We start from the raw sequence: 22,288 nt of genomic DNA on the forward strand, positions 1-22,288 counted from the left end.
AGACATGAGGACCATTTTCTTTTTCATGTGCTTTGGACCCAAGCCATTACCCTTAAGGTTGTCCAGATGTTGTTGTCTTGCACATTATAATATTATGACAAGTTTGCCGCTCAAATTGTGAGGATAAAAATGCTCAGATACTTTGTCTGTGGATGTTGTACCTGTTTGTCTGGTGATGTCTCTCACTGTTGCTTATATTGACTTTCAGACGGGTTGTGCCGGAACTTGATGGAGAAAAACTCTCACATCGCGATCATCGAAGGTTTGCGGTATCATGTGAAGGACAAACGGGCAGTTACTGCAGCCTGCCGAGCTATCCGCGGACTGGGTATTTTTCAGTGAGTGAACAGTTGTTGCTGGACTGTGAAGAGCTATAAGGATGAGAGAAAATTGTGAAAAAGAACAGATTGTTGTGAATGTTCTTGTTCGATCTTTGCTTCCTGCTTTTTACTTATGTTGCCTGCTAAACATCACTAGGAAATTTGAGTATTTAAAATAGAAGATAAAGTGTTAAAATATGACTTCGGGCTTTATGAAACTTCTTTGCTATTTCCCTCTCCTTGTATGTATTGATATTTAACATTTTATACGTTTGAATGCAGCTCTAGCCTTGAAACTCTCACAAAATTTGAAAATAGCTGTGCATGTGTGTGTTTGGCAGGTGATTTGATGTGGTTTATTTCTTCTTTTATATCAAATATCTATCGTCCTTTTCTCTCCTTCTTTTCTACTCTCTTGTAAGACCTCTAACTTCGGCGCATATATGACCTATTTGTGTTCAAGGGCAGTAAAACACTAATAAAAACTGAAACGAAGTCTGTGTACGTATATGTCTGTGTGTGTGTTTATTTCAGGCATGATCACAAGTGTGAGATAGCCCAGTACGACGGGGACATTCTGCACCTCCTGGTGGACATCAGCAAAAACTTTGTCAGAGATGCGGAGGTGCAGAGCGAAATTGTCAGCACTGTCGCCTGTCTGGCGGATGTCGGTAAGCTGTAGCTTAGTTTGGTTTTATATTCTCTTTCAACATTAAGGTTATTGATAATGTGAGTGGTCAGCAGGTGCTCTGGTGTGATATGCTCCTTCTTTCCTATCAAACATCTATCGTCCTTATCTCTCCTTCTTTTTTTTGTTTGATAATTTCCTGTAACATCTCTAATCTTTAGTACTTCAGTGACTTAATTGTGTTGCAAGTGCCTCTATACTCTTATTAAAACAAAGGATATTGATAATAATGATCATTGTATTTATGTATAGTACATATACCCATGCTCTGCAGCATGCTCTGTGCATTTCACAATCATCATTACCCCAGTTTAGTTGAATCCCAGCTGTGTTTTCTTTGGTTATTTTGTTTCTACTGTGTGTTTTACTTAAAGTCGCTTTGCAAGACTATAGACCTGGAGAGTCTTGTTTTTTTGTTTGTGTAAAGGCATGAATGGGATGGGGCACTGGTTCCTGCTGTAAGTTAGGACTTATGGGACACCGTTTACTATGGTCTCAAAATGTTCACTTTTCTCAATCATCTGTCGGGTACTCTTGCTCTCTACTTTCTATAGAATTTTCATTAACACCCCTGTTGTTTTTTCTTGGCATTATCTGCTTACTATTTTTAAAATCCTTTATAAAGAATATCGACAGTGCTCCTCTTCTCTGTCTTTACTTGCTGAGATAGGTGAAGTCAAATCATCTCTTTCTAGGCTTGTCATCCTACCTTTTTTGTGGAAATGCATCAAGCTACTAAAAGATGGATTGAAGGAGTCCGAAGAAACCCTGAGAAATTATAATATATCCCAATTGAAAGAGCTGCAGAGCTGGCCTACCGTAGAAAATCACCTCCCCTCGATGCTCAAGGGAAAAAGAGGATGAAAAAGTAAAAGTAAAGTACTGAGCTACTGCCACTACAGGCTGTCACTGCTTAGCCATTTCTTTCTCTGGGCTTGAGTTGCTTCAGTTTGGATTTAACTTCAACTGGTTTTAGAATATACAGTTGAACATGTCCCAAACAATCACCCAATGTAGAGGAGAAGAGTAGTCTTCCTAGACAGGTGGTCCTCTTAAACGGCGTCATGATAATATAGAAAAAGCACAAGGGGGGAAGTGGGTAGTGGTTGTTTGTACAAGTGATTGTTTTGGATAGGTGGTTGTTAGAGCAGGTTGAACTGTATTCAGAATATTTTCTTTGTAAAAAAAAATTATAGCTTTTGATAATCCAGCAATTTAACAATCCAGTGAACTGGCATTCTTCATGTTATGATTGTGTTTCAGATATGGTTCGGCACCAGTGCTATGTGCTCAACGTTCACAGTCGGGTCCTGGAGGCCATGGAGAACTTCCCCGGGGATGAGATCCTGCAGGAGGCAGCCATAGAAGCTCTGGCTGTGCTGGGTGGGGCAGGTCAGTCGATGTTTGTTTGTGTGGGTGTTTCTGTGTTTGTGTGTGTGTGTGCGTGCGCGTGTGAGTGTGCATGCGCATGTGTGTGTGTACGTATTTGTATGTCATGTTCATGGAGGAGAGTATTATAATATATCAACAAAACCAAGTTTATATAAACTGAGCTATGTTTTTCTTACATGTACTTTGGATGAAAAAAAAAAATTTCCAAGCTTTTCATTTTATGATAATGATAAAAGGATGGAAGTATGGACTAATTTATGTACTGCCCTTTGGGCGTTGTGTGGGAAATTGTTAGTGTTTCTTGGCACTTTGACATGATTTTCTAGAGGTTCCATTATTCTGTATCCTGCTTCTTGTTGTCATAGTGTACGCTTCATTGTGTTTACAGTATCTTGAAAGCAGGAGACAATTTTGCCATTGAAGAGTATGTATGTGTTTTAAAAATTTAGGCGAGGAAACTGACAAGCATTCCATAAAACTGCATGTGACGTCGGTGGCCTAGTGGTTAGGCTCTCGGACTCACAACCGTAAGGTTGTGGGTTCGAATCCCGTCAGGGGCCCGACGTTGTGTCCTTGGGAAAGGCACTATGCACAGATTTTCCACACTTCACCACGGTCGAAATGGGTACCCGGCTAAAGACAGTGAACGATCTTGTCAGTTTGATAGTGCTTGTGCGCGTGAAATCCGCAGCTTGCACTGCATGCTTCCGCGAAAGCCGAGAATGTTTCTGAGTGTTCTCAGAGGGTCTGCTGGGGTAATAGTAGTTGTAAAGTGCATAGTTTATGCTCTTGAGCATGGAAATGCGCTGTATAAATGCGATTATTATTATTATTATTATCATTATGTTGAGACGTTAAGCTAATAGTTCACTGCTGTCATGATTTTTACTGTTTGTGTAGTAAGTCGTCTCCAGTCTCACCTACCCAATGATTCTCTGTGTTTTAGCCAATGGATCTGAAATTCTTCACTCAAATGGAGCCATCGACAAGATCATCAAATGTTTGAAAAGATTTACTTATAATGAAAGTAAGTATAGTTCAGTTTTTTTTGTATCAGACTTCAAATTTATATGGTCAGCATTTTCTTGATAGCTCTCTATTTTCCTCTCTATTTTTTAATAAATAAATGTTTGAAAGGTTTACATGTAATGGAAGCAAGTATCGGTAAATTATGATTGTGGAGCATTTCATTTGTACGAATGTTCTAAAATATATTTTTGTTATTGTCACTAAAGCTTTTGATGTTTGAACGTACTCTTCCTTAGTCCTGTTAGACAGTCGTGTTTAACACTTACAGTTCTGAAGGCTCCTATAGTGAAAAACCCTCTTTAAAAGTTCATAGAGGTTCATGAACCATTCAGCTATCATACAGAGTGACTTCCTTTGGTATTTACTTCAGTGCAGTGTCTCCATTCGTTGTTTAATTGTGTTTAGTGTGCCTGGTTGCGTCGGCAACTGAAATCGCCAGCAGTAGGGAGCAAATACTACGGCCTGGAGACTAAAGTCGCAGACGGTACTGTAAGTGTTTTTTAAAAAATGAAAACAATATGGACCTGTTGTCATATTTTGCATTCTGCAGGTGTCCATTATATTATTGTTATTAATATTATTATTATCATCGTCATCATCATTTTCATCGTTATCATTATTATTATTATGTCAATGTGATTCTCTTTACTCAAAAAACCCCCAACCAAACAAGACATCCAGAAGAAAGGTCTGATGGCGATCCAGATCCTGGCTGAGTGGAGTTTGGTCCAGTCCACGGGCATGTGTCAGGAGCTGGCTCAGATCATCCGCTCCACCATGAGGAACTATCCCGACTCGCTGCTCATACAGAAAGAGGTAATTTCTATTGTACACTAACGTCTGTGCTGTTTTGTGCCCCAGGGCTACTTTTGTTTGAAAAATAAGGAGAGAGTGAAAAAAAATATAAGTAGTGAAATGAATGTTTAGAGATCCCTGTCATGTGCACAGAGCTTACATTTAAAAAGGAGTCATTTTTTTAATGAAGTCCTAAATGGTGTAAAAATGTACAATGAATGATGTACTCAGTGTTTTTGGAAACTTAATGGGTGTATAGTAATACTTTTGAAGGTTTTGTGGAATTCTGATAGATTTATAGACATATGTATTCAAATTGTCTGTTTTTATCTATGATTGCTTGGACTGTTTAGTGCATGAGAAATGGATGATGATTTGTTTTTGACATCCTTTGTCTAGGCAATCGTGTCAATGCAGATCTTGGCAGAGCGAGGTGTGGAGGGAGAGAGGCGAGATCAGTACAGCAACATGGCCGAAGTCCTAGTGGAGATGGATTGTCATGAGCTACTTTTCCAGATTCTGGAGAAATTTGATGATGATCAGGGTAACTTATTAAGAAGTTCGATGATTATCAGGATATCTAATTGATGTTTGACAATGATCAAGGTAGCTGAGAAGTTTGGCTTTTATCAGGGAAACTTAATAAGTGTGACAATGATCAGGTTAACTTAAGAAATAATGGATTATGATGAGGGAAGCTTCAGAAGTCTGACAATGATTTGGGTAGTTGAAGAAGTAGGATTGTGATCTGGGTACCTAATTAAGAAGTTTGTCCTGATCAAGGTGACCAGTTACAAACTAACAGCAGTGTAGTTGGTTCTGTAGAAAAATTTTTGTTTGTGACAAGGGATAGACTGCTGGAATTGTCTGTGTGTTTGTGTCTGTAAGTTCATAAGAATGCTTGCACAGGTGAGTGTATTTGTATATTTGAATGGGTAAGTTTATTTATGCGTCTTCATGTTTGCCTGTATGTGCATGTGCTTTAATTAGTGTGCATTTTGGATGATGCAGTGTGCTATTTTCAAGGGCCTTATTTCAACATACATAGCTCCACTTATCTTTGAGTATCAAATACACATACCCCATCACAGTGATAACCTCTCTAGTTCATTCTCGCTGAAAAAAATCTTTGTTGCATCAAAAACTACTTTTTGTTTTGGCAAATGAGTTTCCCAAACACACAGTAATGCTAACATGTGATGGGGGCTGTTGTATAGTGTTAGAAAATCTGAGATGGTGGTTACTTAAGAACAGTAATCGTGCATGGTTGTGTTTGTTTGTTGCTGAAAGCTCTATTGGTTTGTGAGTTTAGCATGTGTACTATAACTTCTGAGGTTTTTCTTGCCTTTGATAACATGGCCATGATACTGTCAGGAAACTTTCCTCTTGTTGAAATAGTTTTTCGGCTTTACACTATTTGAACCCTTGTTTTTAATATTTAGGCATACGTTCGTATTGTTTATTTTCTCGACCGCTCAGAATAACAGTGGGTGGTTGGCGGGTGCTCGGGTGTGGTTTGCTTCTTCTTCCCTATCAAACACCTTTCGTCCTTATTTCCCCTTCTTTTTTATGTTTGTTACTCTCTTGTAACACCTCTATTCTTCTGGCGCTCATATGACCTTATGTAGTTGGGAGCGCGGTAAAACCTCTACTAAAAAGAACCCCCCCCCCCCCCACCCCCCAAAATAACAGAATAGAGTTCACAAATATCGAACATGTTTGTTATTGTTATAAGTCCTCAGAAACTTTGATCTGGTTATAAAAGATAGAAATATGTCATCTGAAGGGAAATTTATTTTTAGATTCTGACAACTTCACGGTTGTTTAATAGTTGCTTCTGTGACAGTAAGTTGCTGCTTCAATTTTTTTTTCTGGTTCTAATTCGTCTATGGTTTGTTTGCTGCAGTACATGTACTTACCCTCTTTTATGTTGAATTGATTGCTTTCTTTGAGGTATTTCTTGTACAAATAGTTTATTGTTTAGAAGTACTGTCAAGATATTACTTTATCTGTATCCCACGATGTCATTATTTCTACACACTGCTCGTCGCACATGTACAGAAAAAGTAAATAGAAATAGCTATTGTTGTAGAAAATAGTCGGGTTGCTAACATTGATGTTTGAACTGAAGCTTGCAGCTTGTCTGTTGTTTGTATGCATGCATGGTCCACTCCACAGGGTTGCATAACTTGGCCAGTGAGTGCTTGTATGTCTTAGGAATAGAGCAGGACCTCAAGTCTCGCATGTTGCTCACCGCATGCTCCCGGGGATTTATAGCTGTGAGGAATGACTTCAATAGTTTAGCAATTTATCTTCTGTGTGGTTTTATATAATTTTTTTTTTTTTGCATTGCCTGCTGGTCTGTGACCCATTTTGAAAGTATAATCAGCTATGTGGCGAAGATCTTTTAGAGTTAAAAAGTTCTATCTGACATTTTAGCCGTTATGAATTACAAAGACCACGTAGTCAGAAACCAAATGTTCGATCTGCTCTATCAAAATCGTAAGATAATTTGGAGTCGTTATCAAGATATTCAAAGAATTGCATTCGAAAAAAGCTTTCCATGTTGTGAAACTTAAAAATTTTTACGTCGACTTTCTCCAAAGTAGGTATTGAGCAGATAGAACTTTGCAATTCTAAGGTAGCGCATTGCATATTCAAAACAGGATAGAGATACTTTTAACTTAATTGATATTTGAGAATAGGTTGTGACCTATAGTTGTTACATCTGTTATTTTGAAATAGATGTTTTTATTGTTTTAAGATATTAGAAAACAGGATTTGCTGTTTCTTAAACTAACATACTATGATTTTTGTAATTTTTCGAAATTATGCTGACACACTCAGAAAAGCATTTCTGAGTCTGTTTGTTTTTGTTGTATTGACAAAGTGTTTCTTTGGGGCGTTTTTTTCCTGCAACATTATTGGCAAATGTTGGCGCAATACTGATTGGGATGAATGTAATTTGTGATAGAAAACCTGGGCTGTTCTCTGCAAATTTTAAAGAGTATTCTGATTCATACAATACATTTGATAAATATACACTGAGAAGAAAATGTCTCCATAAATAATTGCCTTTTAAAAAGGTAGCCTATCAGATAAACTAAAAAGACTCCATCAGTGTGACGTTGAAATCAGCCTTTTTTCTTCTTGTCATAACTATGTTCTTTTAATGTGTTCATTTCTTCATGAATATATTGACTGCGACCAGTTGGGGCAAAGTTAAAGTTTTAAAAGTCCTTTGTGCTGGAGAGTCTGGGGCATTTCTTGCTCAGGTTTTGAAAGACTGAGTGTTATCTTCCTGTTTAACCCTATCCGTACGTCGTGTTTTACTATCGTATCCATACGACATCGGAATCCCTGTGCCACCACTTTCCAAAGAGGAAATTTTCTCGTTAATCCGATCCGTATGCTTTGCATAGCTGTCTGTCAAAATAATTTTTTGAGAAATGCTGATCAAAGATATCTTCGTACTAGAAGTATTCTAAAATGTGAAGAATACAACCACAGGGGTACAAAATGACCCCAGGGCGTACAAATAGGGTTAACCATGAGGTTTCCAGTTTTATGGAAAGTTCCATGTGTTTTGTGATGCTGTGTCTAGGGTGCGGAGTGCCTGCTGGAGGTGGGTGCGGACGTGAACATCGCCCAGGGCTCAGACAGTGACACGCCTCTCTACCTGGCTGTCAACAACAACGATGAGAACATGGTGCGCTTCCTGCTCAGATATGTAAGTCTTCAGCCGGAACACTTATCATAATAATTGCATTTATTTAAGATAAGATAATATATCTGTATTGTCCAGATCCTGGCACATTGATTTGATGTTTCACCATGTATTATACGCACACACACACACACACACGCGCACACACACACACACACACACACACACACACACACACACACACATACACACACACATGCTCACGCTCTTGCACACACACACACACACACACACACACACACACACACACACACAAACAGTACTTTACAACTATTATTACCCCAGCGCCCTAGAACACTCGAAGAGATACAGTGCAAGGTGCAGATTGCACGCACTCAAACACTGACAAACTGACAAGATCTTTCGCTGTCTATAGGGGAGTACCCATTCCCACCTCAGTGAAGTGAGGAAAATTCACATAACCTGACGTGATTCAAACCCAGGATCTTATGGTTGCGAGACCGAGAGCCTAACCACTAGGCCACCGATGCCACACATCTTGTGTGTAGTTGTGAGTGTTGAGCTTTGGTGTATAACGGAGTACATGATATGAAGCCCCATTGCCTCTTGGTAGCCTGCTTGCCTTTTGGGTTTGTGCAGTTATTGAACGAGGGGAAGTCATTATTTTTTGGTCAGTATGCATGCAGGAAATGTTGATATTTGCCAGCAGCAACGCTGTTTCATTACGAAATGATGACATTGATAGAAATCATGCTGGGGAGGTGTTTTAATCAATATTTTAAAGAATGGCTGTGGTTATTAAAAACTGAAATTACTTAAGAAAATGCAACTCCCTTTTTGCTTGAATACTGTGAAGATAAATTGTAAGTCTTGAGTAATAAGCTATTCCGTCTAATGTCCTCAAGCTAATTGCCTTTTTTGTCACTGTTGTTGAAATGAGGTTTGCACCAGTGGGTGATGTGAGGCCACCACTAGTAAAGCCTAGTTATTTCATTCTGTCTGGTGTTTCTGACTGTACGTCTTGCTTCTTCCTGTTCTCAATGACCATTGTTGTCTTCACATGCGTCTCTTCGACTTACCCAAACTTTGATGTGTGGGTGATTTGTGGGTGATCTTGTGTGGTTTGCTTTTTCTTTCCTGTCAAACATCTATCGTCCTCATCGCACCTCTTTCTTTTTTGTGTTTGTTACTCTCTTGTAATACCTATAATCTTGAGCACTCATATGACCTTATTGTGTTGCAAGTGTCGTAAAACTTTTAGTGGGTGGTTTGCGGGTGCTCTGGTGTGGTTTGCTTCTTCTTTCCTATCGAACATCTATCGTCTTTATCTCCCCTTCTTCTTTTTTATGTTTGTTACTCTCTTCTAACACCTCTAGTCTTCTGGCGCTCATATGACCTTATGCAGTTGCGAGCGTCGTAAAACCTCTACTAAAACTAAAACTTTTACTAAAACAAAAAAATTTGATGTGCCATATGTTAAGTCAAGTTGTGTTTTATATTATACTTCTCAGGAGGTGAGAGATGTCCAAACTTCTCTGAGGCTGAGTCTTGAGCGTAACTACCACAGCATTACAGGCCTGCTCCTTTCCTACATCGGTCAGGACAGAGAAAGTGAGTATCCTCTCTGATATGCTTTTTGGTGTTGGGACATTAAGAACGAAAATTAATTAGAACAGAGTGGAAGTAGTAAATTCATGAAGTAAGAAAATTTATGTCTGACTTTTGGCCTTTTTTCCAACCATTTAGCTGGAGATGGGGGTTTTTTTGGTTTGAAAAAAATCCTGTGCCATTTAGCTGATGTTTTATTAAGTTAATTGTGTTTTAGAATATTTTTTTGTTGCTTTATTAAGTGGTGAAAAGCACTCTAGGCAAGTCATATTTTAGGCTTTAACTTGTATTTTAGTTTTTTAAAGTAGATTGGAATTGAAGAATTTTAGAACTCTTCTCTCCTCGCAAGGGTATTTTGATCTCTCTCATCTATTCTCATAGTACACCATATTATTTCAAGCTTGCCTTAATTATTCTCTTTCTCATAACAACTAATATCGACTGCTTAGTGGAAGACTTCACCGTACACCATTTTGAGAAATGTTGTATAACTGAGTTTTTCACTAATCAGTTGATATATACATTGTTATTCCTACATGTTTGCTTCTATTTTTCCCAGCGGGTACGGTGGTCTGGTCAAATGTTGGGTTGGGTGACCTCCGACCTGAGTGGGTCATGCCGACGCTGTATGGTACAGAGCAGACTATCCACGCCCACTCGTCCGCCAGCAAACACTTCGTGGCCAAGATCAAGGACAGCGAGCTGAGAAGGAATCGGCGCATACACCAGTTTGTCAGTGACACGAACCTCGAACAGATTAGAAACAAGTGCTTCCGCTACCGGCGACCCAGCTCTGACATCCAGAATGTTGTGTTTGACGCAATCCACGAAATACGAGGTATGTGCTTTGTTTGAGATCGTCCATGGGTATGTGCTTTGTTTGAGATCGTCCATGGGTATGTGCTTTGTTTGAGATCGTCCATGGGTATGTGCTTTGTTTCAGATCGTCCATGGGTATGTGCTTTGTTTGAGATCGTCCATGGGTATGTGCTTTGTTTGAGATCGTCCATGGGTATGTGCTTTGTTTGAGATCGTCCATGGGTATGTGCTTTGTTTGAGATCGTCCATGGGTATGTGCTTTGTTTGAGATCGTCCATGGGTATGTGCTTTGTTTGAGATCGTCCATGGGTATGTGCTTTGTTTGAGATCGTCCATGGGTATGTGCTTTGTTTGAGATCATCCATGGGTATGTGCTTTGTTTGAGATCATCCATGGGTATGTGCTTTGTTTGAGATCATCCATGGGTATGTGCTTTGTTTGAGATCATCCATGGGTATGTGCTTTGTTTGAGATCATCCATGGGTATGTGCTTTGTTTGAGATCATCCATGGGTATGTGCTTTGTTTGAGATCATCCATGGGTATGTGCTTTGTTTGAGATCATCCATGGGTATGTGCTTTGTTTGAGATCATCCATGGGTATGTGCTTCATGGGTATGTGCTTTGTTTGAGATCATCCATGGGTATGACCATCCATAGGTATGTGCTTTGTTTGAGATCATCCATGTGTATGAGCTTTGTTTGAAATAATCCATGGGTATGTGCTTCATGGGTATGTGCTTTGTTTGAGATCATCCATGGGTATGAGCATCCATAGGTATGTGCTTTGTTTGAGATCATCCATGTGTATGAGCTTTGTTTGAAATAATCCATGGGTATGTGCTTTGTTTGAGATCGTCCATGGGTGTGTGCTTTGTTTGAAATAATCCATGGGTATGTGCTTTGTTTGAGATCGTCCATGGGTGTGTGCTTTGTTTGAGATCGTCCATGGGTGTGTGCTTTGTTTGAGATCATCCATGGGCATGTGCTTTATCTGACACCATTCATGAGTATGTGCTTTGTTCGACATCATCCATGGGTATGTGCTTTGACTGACATAATCCTCGAAATACAGGGTATGTGCTGTTTGGCACCATCCATGGATATGTGCTGTGTTTGAAAAAACTGAATGAGATATGGGGAATGTTGCATTTAATAAAAATCTGTAAAGTATGTGAGTATGTGTTTTGTTTGATAAGAATCCATGAGACAGGGGGGGTGTGTTGTGTTTGACGCAATTCATGAGATACGAGGTATGTACTTTTTAAAATAAATCCATGAGATATGGGATATGTGTTGTGTTTGGTGAAAGTCCATGAGATATTGAAATTGTTTGGATTTTATGAAAATTCATGAGATCGATGGTGTGTGCTCTTGTTGACGACATTTACCAGGTATGTCTTACATATTGTATTTTATACTGTCCCTGAGGTACTGGGTATGAGTTTGTGTCTGATGCTATCCTTAAGGTACTGGGTATGTGTGGTGTTTAATACCATCCTTGAGACATATAGTATGAGTTTTGTGTTGAACAAAATTCTTGAGATAATGGGTAGATGCACGTTTTGGTGAAGAATATTATAATAATTTCAGTAAGATAAGCTGCTTCTTTTTGCTGTCATGAGCATTTTATAGCTGGGTAATTCCTCTGTTTTTGAATAAGAAAAGCAAAACAGGCAACCTGATATGTGGCCAGCTGCTAAAAATTTACGTCTTGTACGCCAGCATGATTTTTCATCAAGATACATTCCATGCAAAATGTTGTCTTTGTCACGCTAACTTATCCTCACTTTCAACTCAACAACAACAATAACAACCACATACTTAGCCAAATGTTGCACGTTTCACAGCTCAGACACAGACCAGTGGAAAGCCACGCCGGCCCAGCACCATCCCCAGGTTCAACGACAGGAAATGGACGCGGCGGAGGATCATGGGCAAGGACTTGGTGTTCACAGACGTACGGGACCTGCCCACCTCTCCACTGCCGTCCCCGGAGGATTTGTCTCCCTTGGATGGTCTACCGGCTTCAGATGGCTTAGATGGTTTGTTGTGCTTTTACTGGAGAGAGGGGGGGGTGGGGGTGGAGGTGTTTATTTGTCTAAAGGGAAGGTGCTTGCTTCTTATGTGTATAACATATAAGCTTTACCATGGATAAAGAAAACTTCTTTGTCAACTATCACTGAGATCCAATAATTTCTAGGGAGACGTTTTAAAGCAAATTTGTAGTTCTGAGGAGCCTACTCCATCATATCACTGATGATGTCAAAATGTGCTAGTTATATATTAATAAGTAGCCCTCTATCAAAAAAGATATATTAAGCATGACAAAAATCCAACAAAGCACATGGTTTCATCATGCCATTCAATAGCTTATGTCTTATTAATCAAATCTTCGTCATTGTCCGATATCTTTGCTGTTTGCAGAGACACCTGTCTTTGAGCACTCGGAGGATGACCTGGAAGACTGGAGGATGACCACACTGACCGGCGCCAACATCCCATTCAGCCCGTGCGACCCCCGGCGGCCGACAGACCCAACTAAAGCCAATGAGCTCGTACCCTCTGGAGTCAGGCAGCTGCCAGGTGGATTCCACAAACCCAATGCTTATTGTAGATCTTCTTCTTGTTCTTTTTGTTCTTCATCTTCTTCATCATCTCCATCTTCTTCTTCCTCTTCATCTTCTTCTTCTAATTGTTCTTGTTCTTCTTGTTCTTGTTCTATCTTTTTTTTTCTCCTCCTCCTCTTACTTCATCCTCCTCCTGTTCCTCCTCCTCCTCCTGTTCCTGCTCCTCCTCTTCCTCCTAGTTTTCAGCCCACTGGACAGCATTGTGATGTTCTCCAGATGTTTTCTGCGTCCATCCTTCCAAAATTCCTGGGTTGTTGTTTTTTTTAATATTTTGTTGCTGGCTCATAAACTCTGGCATATTTTATAAGATTTGATAGATTTACTCTTACCCTGTGCACAAGAAGGATGTACCTTCGGTTCCTAAGTGGTAAAGATATTTTGCTAAGCATCTTTGCTTTTCTCAGGAGATACACCCATACATTTCATGTTGGCCTTGATAGGCTGTGTCAAAGCAGCTGCTTCCTAAAAGGTCTAAAATTATATTGATGGGGACATCACACTTTTGCATCCAAGTAAATCATGTATTTCGAAAAGTTGATATATGAAAAAAATCTGGGATTGATATTTCAAAAATAAGATATTGTCATATCTTGCTTGTTCCAATGGAATGTGCGAGGTGCCACTGTAATTAACTGACTATTACTCATGTCCTTCCCAGGTAAATGGCTGCGAAAGTACAATCCTCATGAAAATCGCAGCCCTCGGCCTAGTTACAGCAGGTCGTCCAGCGCGGGGGAGGGGGGCGAGGAGGTAGCAGAAACACCTGCTGCAGTCTTACATGTGTCGCCTGAGGAAGACTCCTGGTCTCCCGGTGTGCTGACGTCTGACCAAGTGGTGAGTCCATAGGAAAAATATTTCATTAAAGAGAGGACAAGCAATTGTTTATTGAGGAAGGAGGGGGGGAAGGGGAGAGAGAGATAGAGAGAGAGAGAAATAGTGTGTGTATGTGAGAGAGAGAGAGAGAGAGAGAGAGTGTATGTGTGAGAGAGAGAGAATAAGAGAGAGGGGGAGAGGCACAGAGAAGGAGAGAGACAGACAGAGAAAAAGAAAGTATCTGATAGTGATAGGACAACTAAACATTGTAATTACCAATTGGCATGTGCTGATTGTAATTCCTTCCTTGTGTCTTTGGTGACATTTTTGCCATAAAACAAGTCTTGTTGTATAGAGTGGGTTTTTGGCTTAGTTTTTTTTTTCAGTCAAATGTGAGGCATCGTGGTGAAATCAGGTGCTCGTCAAAATAGTGAAATCTTGGAAACCAGCATTTTTCTGCCTGATTCCACGCGTTGTCTCACAAATATCACTGTCTAGTGAAATGTTAACACTCTCACACTCACACACACACACACACACACACACACACACGCACAGACAAAAAAGATAGGTTTTCTATTGTTCCTCTGTCCTGTAGTCCTCAGACACTGAAGTAAGTGGAGCATCGAGGCTGAGCTCTGCGGCTGATGACACCGGTAAGAACAGAAAGAAAGAAAGTTTTGTTTTAAATTTGTTAAACTTTTTCATTTTCTATTTTAAAGGGGATGGACACCATCCACTAGAGATAATTGAGGCTAATCAAAGCCTCATCAGCTTCTATAGCAACTGTCTTTCTGTGTACTCAAATACAAGGCCGAAAAGCCAGGAACAGATACTACACTTTGATGAAGCCAAAAGGTCAAGAAGCAATGAGAAAGAAAATATTAAAATATCAAACAATGCTGTTGAGACTACTTGTGGATGAGTGATCATTTTAGCTGTGGCCATGAGTTAGTCGCAGTGATTGCTTTTTAATAAACAGGGGGCCAGTTATGATGTGCTTATAAATGTACCAATTGGTGTAATATACATGAAATGTGATGTGTTGTAACTTTGGACTTACTTGTGGTATGTATTATGTAAAATATGATAAATTGTAATCAGAATCTTCAGGCAAGGATGAATAGAAGAGGCATTTTTCTCCTTTGTTTTTAATCTTTGTCCTTTCACAAATTTGGTTCATAATGGTTTGTACATTCATTAAATTTTCATATTGATTGTTACCTAGTGCATGTCGATAAAGGTTTATCGTCCTGAGACAAAATTCTTATTTGGCCCTTAGCCTGAAAAGATCATTCCCCCTCTCCCCAGTCGTAGATAGTGAAGGTTTTACAGAGTGGTGCTCCAATTCAGAAGGAAGTATTCATAACTTTTTGTTGCAGGGAAGCCAGATTACCCCGCATTATATTGTGCTCTGTGTTTACAAATTAACAAAATGTGGGCCTAGGAAAGAGACAGACTGACAGACAGACAGAGAGGCAGACAGAAGAAGAAGAAGAAAAAGAAGAAAAAAGAGAGCAGGTGGGAAAAGAGACAGAGAGAGAGCAAAAAGAGAAACAGAGAAAGAGTTCTCCTCACCTGTGAGTTGCCAATTGTATGATTATCTTCCGTAGACTTAGATCTGAGTGTGGATGACATCAAGCAGAGAAAGGTGGAGTACCACATCCGCCGTCTGGACATCTCCACCAACTTCATCGCCAGCCTTGACCTTCTAACCAGCATGGGAGGGGATCTGATGAACAGTTTCGCCTGGCTAGAGTTTCTGGACCTGAGTGGGAATAATCTAGAAATTCTCCCTGATGATTTTTACAAGGTATGTTGTTGGTTTTTTAAAGTACACACAACTTTGTTCAATTGGGAGGGTTGTTCTTTCAGTTTTTCTTTCCATTGCTCATTTTTTCTCTCTCAACGACTTTCTCTCTCACATTCTCACTGCCTTCTGACTCTTTTTTCGTATTCATTCAGTTACTAGCTGCCTGAGATTTCTTTTTATGCATATTTACTCAGTGCCATCTTCTGTCAGTAGTTTTTGTATGTAAGAATGTGTGTGGGTCTGGCAGTTGTGTGTGTATGGTGTGTGTTGTTTAATTGTCTCACAATATGCATTTTCTGTCTTATGATTTGTTTGCTGTATTGAATTATAATTCTGCCTTTAACAGTGCTTAAAGCCTTCTTAGGATTAGGTGCTGCATGTATATATATTATTACTATTATTGTTCCAGAGCCTGAGCGGTGTCCAGACTTTCTGTCTTGGAAACAACAAGTTCAAGCAGTTCCCGCTGTCTGTCATTTTCTGCACAAAACTCGTCCGCTTGGATCTCTCTGGCAATCTGGTACGTTGGTATTTGTTGATAGTACCTACAAAAATTAAGAGCTTTTTCTAGTTTTTTGTAATGTAGGTCTTCATGATGCAATGTAGGATATTAGAAGATAAGTTTTTGAAGACTTCCCAAGAAAGATGGAGGTGAAAATGTTTGTGCATATTCCTGTGTACTTCTCAAATGAAGGCATTCCACTTCACTTTGACTCCTCTGACCTGCCTGGTAATTCTAAGTTACCATCTCAATTTCTGGAAGAGGGGGGGGGGGGAGGAGGAGGAGGATATATAGTGTTGCAGCCTTTCAGATGATGTTCAGACACCTTCATTCAAATGTTCCTGTCAGAGTTCCTGTTTGCAGCAAGGAAAACTAAGGTTAAATTCAAGTTGTTTTCCAAAGACAAGTCTTTCACCGCCCAACTGCGGATTGAACCCTTAGCCTTAGAGATATGGCATATATGATATGTTATTGGTGTCATACTGATTTTGTCAAGGAATGGAATTTTCTCATGTTTTATCCGGTATTAGTGCATAGACGCAGGTCAGTTTCCTTTCTGTTTTGGTGGTCACTGGGTGATTTCAAAGAAGTTTCTTTGTTGGTTGTCAGATTGTTGATGTATGATGATTGTCAGATCATTGCTGAATGATTGTTGGGTGTTCATGTGCAGTCTGCTCTTAACTATTTTATAAGTGTTACTGTTCTACCTTTCTTTTTGCAATTGCTTTGCTATGTTTAAAATGTAATATTAAGTTTAAAGAATATGACAAAAAGGACCTTTGTTTCCTTAATAGATGGAGAATGTGGACCTGGAAGAACTGGCCCGGCCGTTGAGCGTGAGCGAGTTGATTCTGTCCAAGAACAAGTTGTCCCAGTTCCCCACAGCGATGAACGCAGCATTGCCACACCTCAGTCTGCTCGACCTCAGCTGGTGAGCCAAAAACTTCAGGGGATGGGGAAGGGGGGAGGGGGGTTGTTAACTGAGAAAACAAATGACATGGAGATGATTTTTTTTATAGTCAAAGCTGACGAGAAATTTGAGTTAGCCAGTCAGTGAGCGACTTTGTAAAAGCGCTTTGGTGGGCTGGCCTCATTCCTCACATGGATGACTTTTGCCTCCCAAAGAGATTATTCTATGGTGAGCTGATTTCAGGCAAACACCACATCAAGAGAATCAGAAGTCAGTGAATAGTGAGTGAGAAAGTCGGAGAGAAAAAATGAGCAATGAAAAGAGAGAGGTGGCTGAACAAAACTGTTCCAGATAATCATAGTGATGGGGAAAAAAGACATGATCAAAATATGAAATGGAATCATATAACTGATAAATAAAAAACTCAGATTTTTTTTATTGAAGATGTATAAGCAATAGGCTTGATCATAAGAAGCGAGGTTACATTTAATGCTGAGAAGTTAAAGAAAAAATTTTGTTGCACTGATATTTTTTAATAAATATTTCTGATTTCTGGACAGCACTTTTTGTTTTCTTTGATTTCTGGAGTAATTACTTTTGTGAGCAACAGTTTCAAATCCTCTTGGTTATTTTAAAAAATCTATCGTGACTCCCTCAGCAATGACCTGAGCACGCTGCCCAACACACCCACAAACCTGTCCGAGATGCGTAGTCTGGACTTGTCCCACAACAGAATACAGCTGATACCTGATGAGTTTCTGCAGGGCTGTCATAAGCTGGAGTTGTTGCTGGCAGCTAACAATGGACTAGGTGAGGGAGCATGTTGTTTGTGCATGTTGTTTGTTTGTGTGTGTGTGTGTGTATGTATGTGTGTGTGTTTGTAGTTGTTAGTTTGTATTTCTAAGTGAATGCCTATTTTTGTACAAGTTTGTGAGTGTAGGATTTTGAGAATTTTTTTGTGTACATATTATTGATGAGTGTTTGTTTGTAAGTGTGTTTGTGAGCATGTTTCTGTGAATGTATGTTCGTGGGTGTATTTATGTGTGTCTTAATTCTCATGTTTTATATTGTGCATATTTGTACCGCCGTGGTTCACATGTAAATTGATGCCTCTTTATTTAGCTTTTCTCTGTATGTTACTTCGGTTTTATGAATGAGATCATTGCTTGTGAATACTTGCGGTTGTTTTTGATCACCCGACAATCTCTGTTTCGTCTTCTTTTCTTTGCTCTGTTTTTTTACGGCTTTGCTTTGTCAAAATATCATAAAGACAGTGGCATTGCTGTGTTTCTCTTCATTTTTGACAAATATTGGAAGTGTAGACGTGGACCGAGTTTTGTAGAGGAAGAACTAGGAGAAGCAAGAAAGCCATAGATAAACAGGAGGAGGATCGGGGCTGTTAGAGAGAGATAGAAAGAGACAGAGAGAGAGAGAGACAAACAGACAGAAAGAAAGAAAGAGAGACAGAGAAACAGACAGAAAGAAAGAGAGACGGACAGACAGACATTCAGACAGACGAATGAGAGATAAAGATTATTTTTAAAAAATATTTTTTACAAATTCAAGGGTTTATTACTTAAGACATTTGCATCATATAATACCATGTATATCATCATGAACATGTTTATGTGTTTGCTTGTTTCTGTATAATCCTCCTCTCTTTACCCAGATGTTTTGCTCAGTGTGTTTGTCTGTGGGTAGTTGGAGGGTGCTCTGGTGTGGTTTGCTCCTTCTTTCCTATCAAACATCTATCATCCTTATCTCTCCTCCTTCTATTTTGTGTTTGTTACTCCCTTGTGATGCATCTAATCTTCGGCACTTATATGACCTTATCGTGTGGCAAGTACCGTAAAACTCTTACGAAAACAAAAATGTCTGTTCTCACACAGAGGTGCTGCCCAATGAGTACGTGGCTACTGCACTGACCAGGCTGTCCACTGTGAAGCTCGGTCATAACGACATCACAGAGAAGGAGCCTTTCTTTGTGCCGAAGTTCATTCTGGAATTGCTAAAGTATGTCATTTATTTACCTGTGCTATTCCACTCTCTCAATGATTATTTCAAACTTCACCCATGTGTAGGGCCAGTTTTCTTTAGAGTCTTGTATCAGATGCTTAAGCAGGCTGTATTTGCCTGACTGTTGCTTGCTTAGCTTGCTGTACATTTACCCAACAGCACCTAACTACTTTTTGTTGATGTTAATGTTTATGGTTTAACTCTTTAAATTCTGAGTTTTTTCTAGTTTCCTTTTTTTTGTGTTTTTTTTGTCACCTAAACCTGGTGCACTATGTCTCATTATAACCCCTAAAGCTTGCCTCCAACTTCTAAATATCAGAAACAAAGGCTTAGTCATTACTAAAAAACTTCGTTCGGGAAGAGTTCCGAAAAACAAACAAAAACTAGCACTAAATGACACAAAACAGTTGTCACTAGTATCAGATGCTCCCAGCATCTGGTGGGGAACAGGGTTATTACCGACAGATGCTGTGGAGCCTCCAATGGAGTTCAAAGAGTTAACATGCAGGTGGGAATTAACATAATCTCTCTGTCAGTAAGATTAAGTTTAGTCAAAATGCTGACATGAAAATACAATGGGCACTGGGGAGGTTGCTTTCTTTAATTCTGTTTTGTCTTTATGTCTTCATGACTGTGTCTTACTCAGTTTGATTCTTGCCCTACCCAATTGCATAGATGTGTGGTGCCACGGTTCTAGCTCTTGAGGGCAAATGAAAATGCTTTTATATTGGTTCATATAGCTACGATTGAAGAAAATAGAATTGAAGGTTTTGGTAATAATCGTCATTTGGTTTTGCTGTAAATCTCAGAGCTGTTACATGATTTGGTCTGAAAGTTCTGGAAATCTCTCCCAACATTCTTTGCTCTCTCCACATGTGCTGCCCACATTCAGTGTGAGGACGGTGGACTTGTCAAACAATGGCCTGATGGGCTGCCCACCTCCTGTCTTGTGGAAGTCCCAGATGCTGAGAGAGCTGATGTTGTCCAAAAATAACATCTTTAAGGTGAGGGAGTGAAAAATAGTCCTTGTTAAATTTTTATTTGTTTAATTTTTGAATTTTTTGGGGGGAGGGGGGGGGGGATAATTCTTTGAGTGGGTTTGGAAAAGGCGGAGTCTGAATATGTGGAATATCTAAAGTTGCTTGATTTGAACAATTTTCTGTTCATCTTTTCTTGGCTAGCAGTCATTGTTCTTGGACTTGGATCAAAAAGATTGGCTTAAGCTAATTGACTTTAGGCTCCCAGTGAGTCACAGTAAGAACATTTATTTTCAATAAAAGTTGCGTTTGACTTACCAAAAGAGTTTTGCTTGTTTAACTGTGATATAGCTGTGAATCACAAAAGAATTTTCTTTTTTTATTTGTAAGTTGCATTTGGCTTTCAAACTGAAAAGAAAGCCTACTTTTTTACCTGTTTGTAAGTAAGAGGCAGCATAAATTCAATCCACTCGATATTCTCAACGACTTTCATCCTCTTGTGACTCATGACTGACAGACATGTCATTCTCTGGCATTTTTTTCCCATCAGCTGAACTTGGAGGGAGCCCGGGCATGGAGCAAGCTGGAGAAACTTCATGTATCTCACAACAAACTCTCAGAGGTGAGTCTCAAGTTTCTGGCTCCTGAAGAGGGTCCTGACATCATACTCAACAGACAGAAAGTTTCTACTATCATTATTGTAGGAGAGGAGGAAGGAGAGGTGGAAGAAGGAGAGAGGAAATGAAATGAACTGCTCAAAGTATTGTTTTAAAGCATTTACTTTTGAGATAAAGATTTTTCAGGTGGATTTTTGTCTGTTATTGACAATTGCATTATTTCACTGGCAGCTGTCCTGATTGCTTGGTCTCAGTTGTGAAAATGAATCAGTTCTGGGCATTGTACTATTTTTACATAATCTGAAATTGGGATTGTCGTCAACAGGCAGATTTCTGTTATGTTCAAACCTGAAGGGTTGAAGAAGAATATTATTGTGTGATATATTTTTGTTGAGCTTTTAAACACAATGTTATAGATTCCTGTTTTTTTGTTTTTCAGCTTCCAAAAGAGATTGGGATGCTGTCCTCACTGCAGTCTCTGGACCTGAGTCACAACCCAGCACTCACCACACTGCCGGACGAGCTGGGACTGTGCTCACGACTCTGGGAGGTCAGGCACACCTCTGTGTTGGTGTTTTCTTTTGTTTGTTGAGTGCTTGAGCTTTTCTTCTACTCTGTAAATTTCCTAGTATTTTTAAAAATGCATTATAGAGTTTTTAACGTAGAATAGAATTAAAGAGAATGAGCTAACACCTCAAACATGCTGTCCTATGCCAACCAGATTGCATTATTTGAAAAGGAAGGGGCAAGGAAACCCCACCCCCCCCTGAAGTTAAGCCCCCCAAAATGATACAGAATGCGTACTCAAAGGTTGCTTTTTGCACCGAATCCTGTTGAAAAGATAGCCAGAACTAGTGTTCCAAAAGGGATCTAATGATAATGAGAACATTATGCATCCTGCTGGAAATGATCAGGGAGCAAAGTCTGACACTGGGGTAACTAATGATGTATTTCAAAGGCCTTTAACTGTGAGAAACGGATAGGATAGATATACACTGCTGACTGTCATTCTGACTCTTTGTTTGTTGTCTGTGGCCATTTCACTTTTCTTTCGAAAATTAAAAGTGTGTTCGTATTTTGATATGCAAAATTTCAATAATCTAATTAGTAGTGCTGATGTGACTGCAGACATTAATGCAAGGGAAAAATAGTCTGTAAAAGTTTTTTCTAACACAAGTTGGTACTGCCTCAGAACATACCCACTGAGGCAGCCATGTGGCAACCTAGTGTTAATATCAGTTGTTTTGTCTGGTCAGATGCCCCTGGACGGCCTCTCTCTAAACCTGGACGGTGGTTTGACCAGAGGCCGAGTAAAAGATCTCACTATGTACCTGCACAACCGGCTCAAGAAGGTGAGATGAACATTTTCTTTACTAACAGAATGAGTAAGAATTTTTTTTTTAAAGGTTTCGTAGGATAAAGTGGGTGGTTGAATTGTGCCAGGGATGGAAACCTGATGGTTTTCTATTCTTTTATATCCGGGGACAGTGATACTATCTTTATTTATTTTTGCTAGAATCTGGACAGCAATAATGCTATTTATCTTGTTGCTCTCCTCCCCCCCCCCCCACACACACACACACACACACTCCCCCCCCCCCCCACACACACACACACATTTTCATACAATTTACAACATTATCAAGTTATTTCCACAATGTGAAAGAAGTAG

General features: G+C 39.6%; 1 protein-coding gene across 2 annotated transcripts in view; it reads left to right on the forward strand.

The window, feature by feature from the left end:
- Positions 1–22,288, forward strand: part of LOC101859597 (leucine-rich repeat serine/threonine-protein kinase 2) — a 70,307-nt gene that overhangs the window by 16,244 nt on the left and 31,775 nt on the right. For both annotated transcript variants that reach the window (XM_035972216.1, XM_035972217.1), the window contains exons 13-35: positions 209–338; positions 855–991; positions 2,272–2,400; positions 3,347–3,427; positions 4,103–4,245; positions 4,624–4,768; positions 6,403–6,503; positions 7,829–7,954; positions 9,424–9,523; positions 10,080–10,358; positions 12,189–12,383; positions 12,766–12,924; positions 13,627–13,802; positions 14,380–14,437; positions 15,395–15,594; positions 16,004–16,114; positions 16,891–17,027; positions 17,665–17,816; positions 18,896–19,019; positions 19,915–20,026; positions 20,550–20,621; positions 21,056–21,166; positions 21,873–21,968. In XM_035972216.1, the coding sequence (XP_035828109.1) occupies positions 209–338; positions 855–991; positions 2,272–2,400; positions 3,347–3,427; positions 4,103–4,245; positions 4,624–4,768; positions 6,403–6,503; positions 7,829–7,954; positions 9,424–9,523; positions 10,080–10,358; positions 12,189–12,383; positions 12,766–12,924; positions 13,627–13,802; positions 14,380–14,437; positions 15,395–15,594; positions 16,004–16,114; positions 16,891–17,027; positions 17,665–17,816; positions 18,896–19,019; positions 19,915–20,026; positions 20,550–20,621; positions 21,056–21,166; positions 21,873–21,968 (3,074 nt within the window). The remainder of the gene's footprint in view (positions 1–208; positions 339–854; positions 992–2,271; positions 2,401–3,346; positions 3,428–4,102; positions 4,246–4,623; positions 4,769–6,402; positions 6,504–7,828; positions 7,955–9,423; positions 9,524–10,079; positions 10,359–12,188; positions 12,384–12,765; positions 12,925–13,626; positions 13,803–14,379; positions 14,438–15,394; positions 15,595–16,003; positions 16,115–16,890; positions 17,028–17,664; positions 17,817–18,895; positions 19,020–19,914; positions 20,027–20,549; positions 20,622–21,055; positions 21,167–21,872; positions 21,969–22,288) is intronic.

The sequence above is a fragment of the Aplysia californica genome, unplaced genomic scaffold (assembly GCF_000002075.1).
Source record: "Aplysia californica isolate F4 #8 unplaced genomic scaffold, AplCal3.0 scaffold00615, whole genome shotgun sequence".
Lineage (NCBI taxonomy): Eukaryota > Metazoa > Mollusca > Gastropoda > Aplysiida > Aplysiidae > Aplysia > Aplysia californica.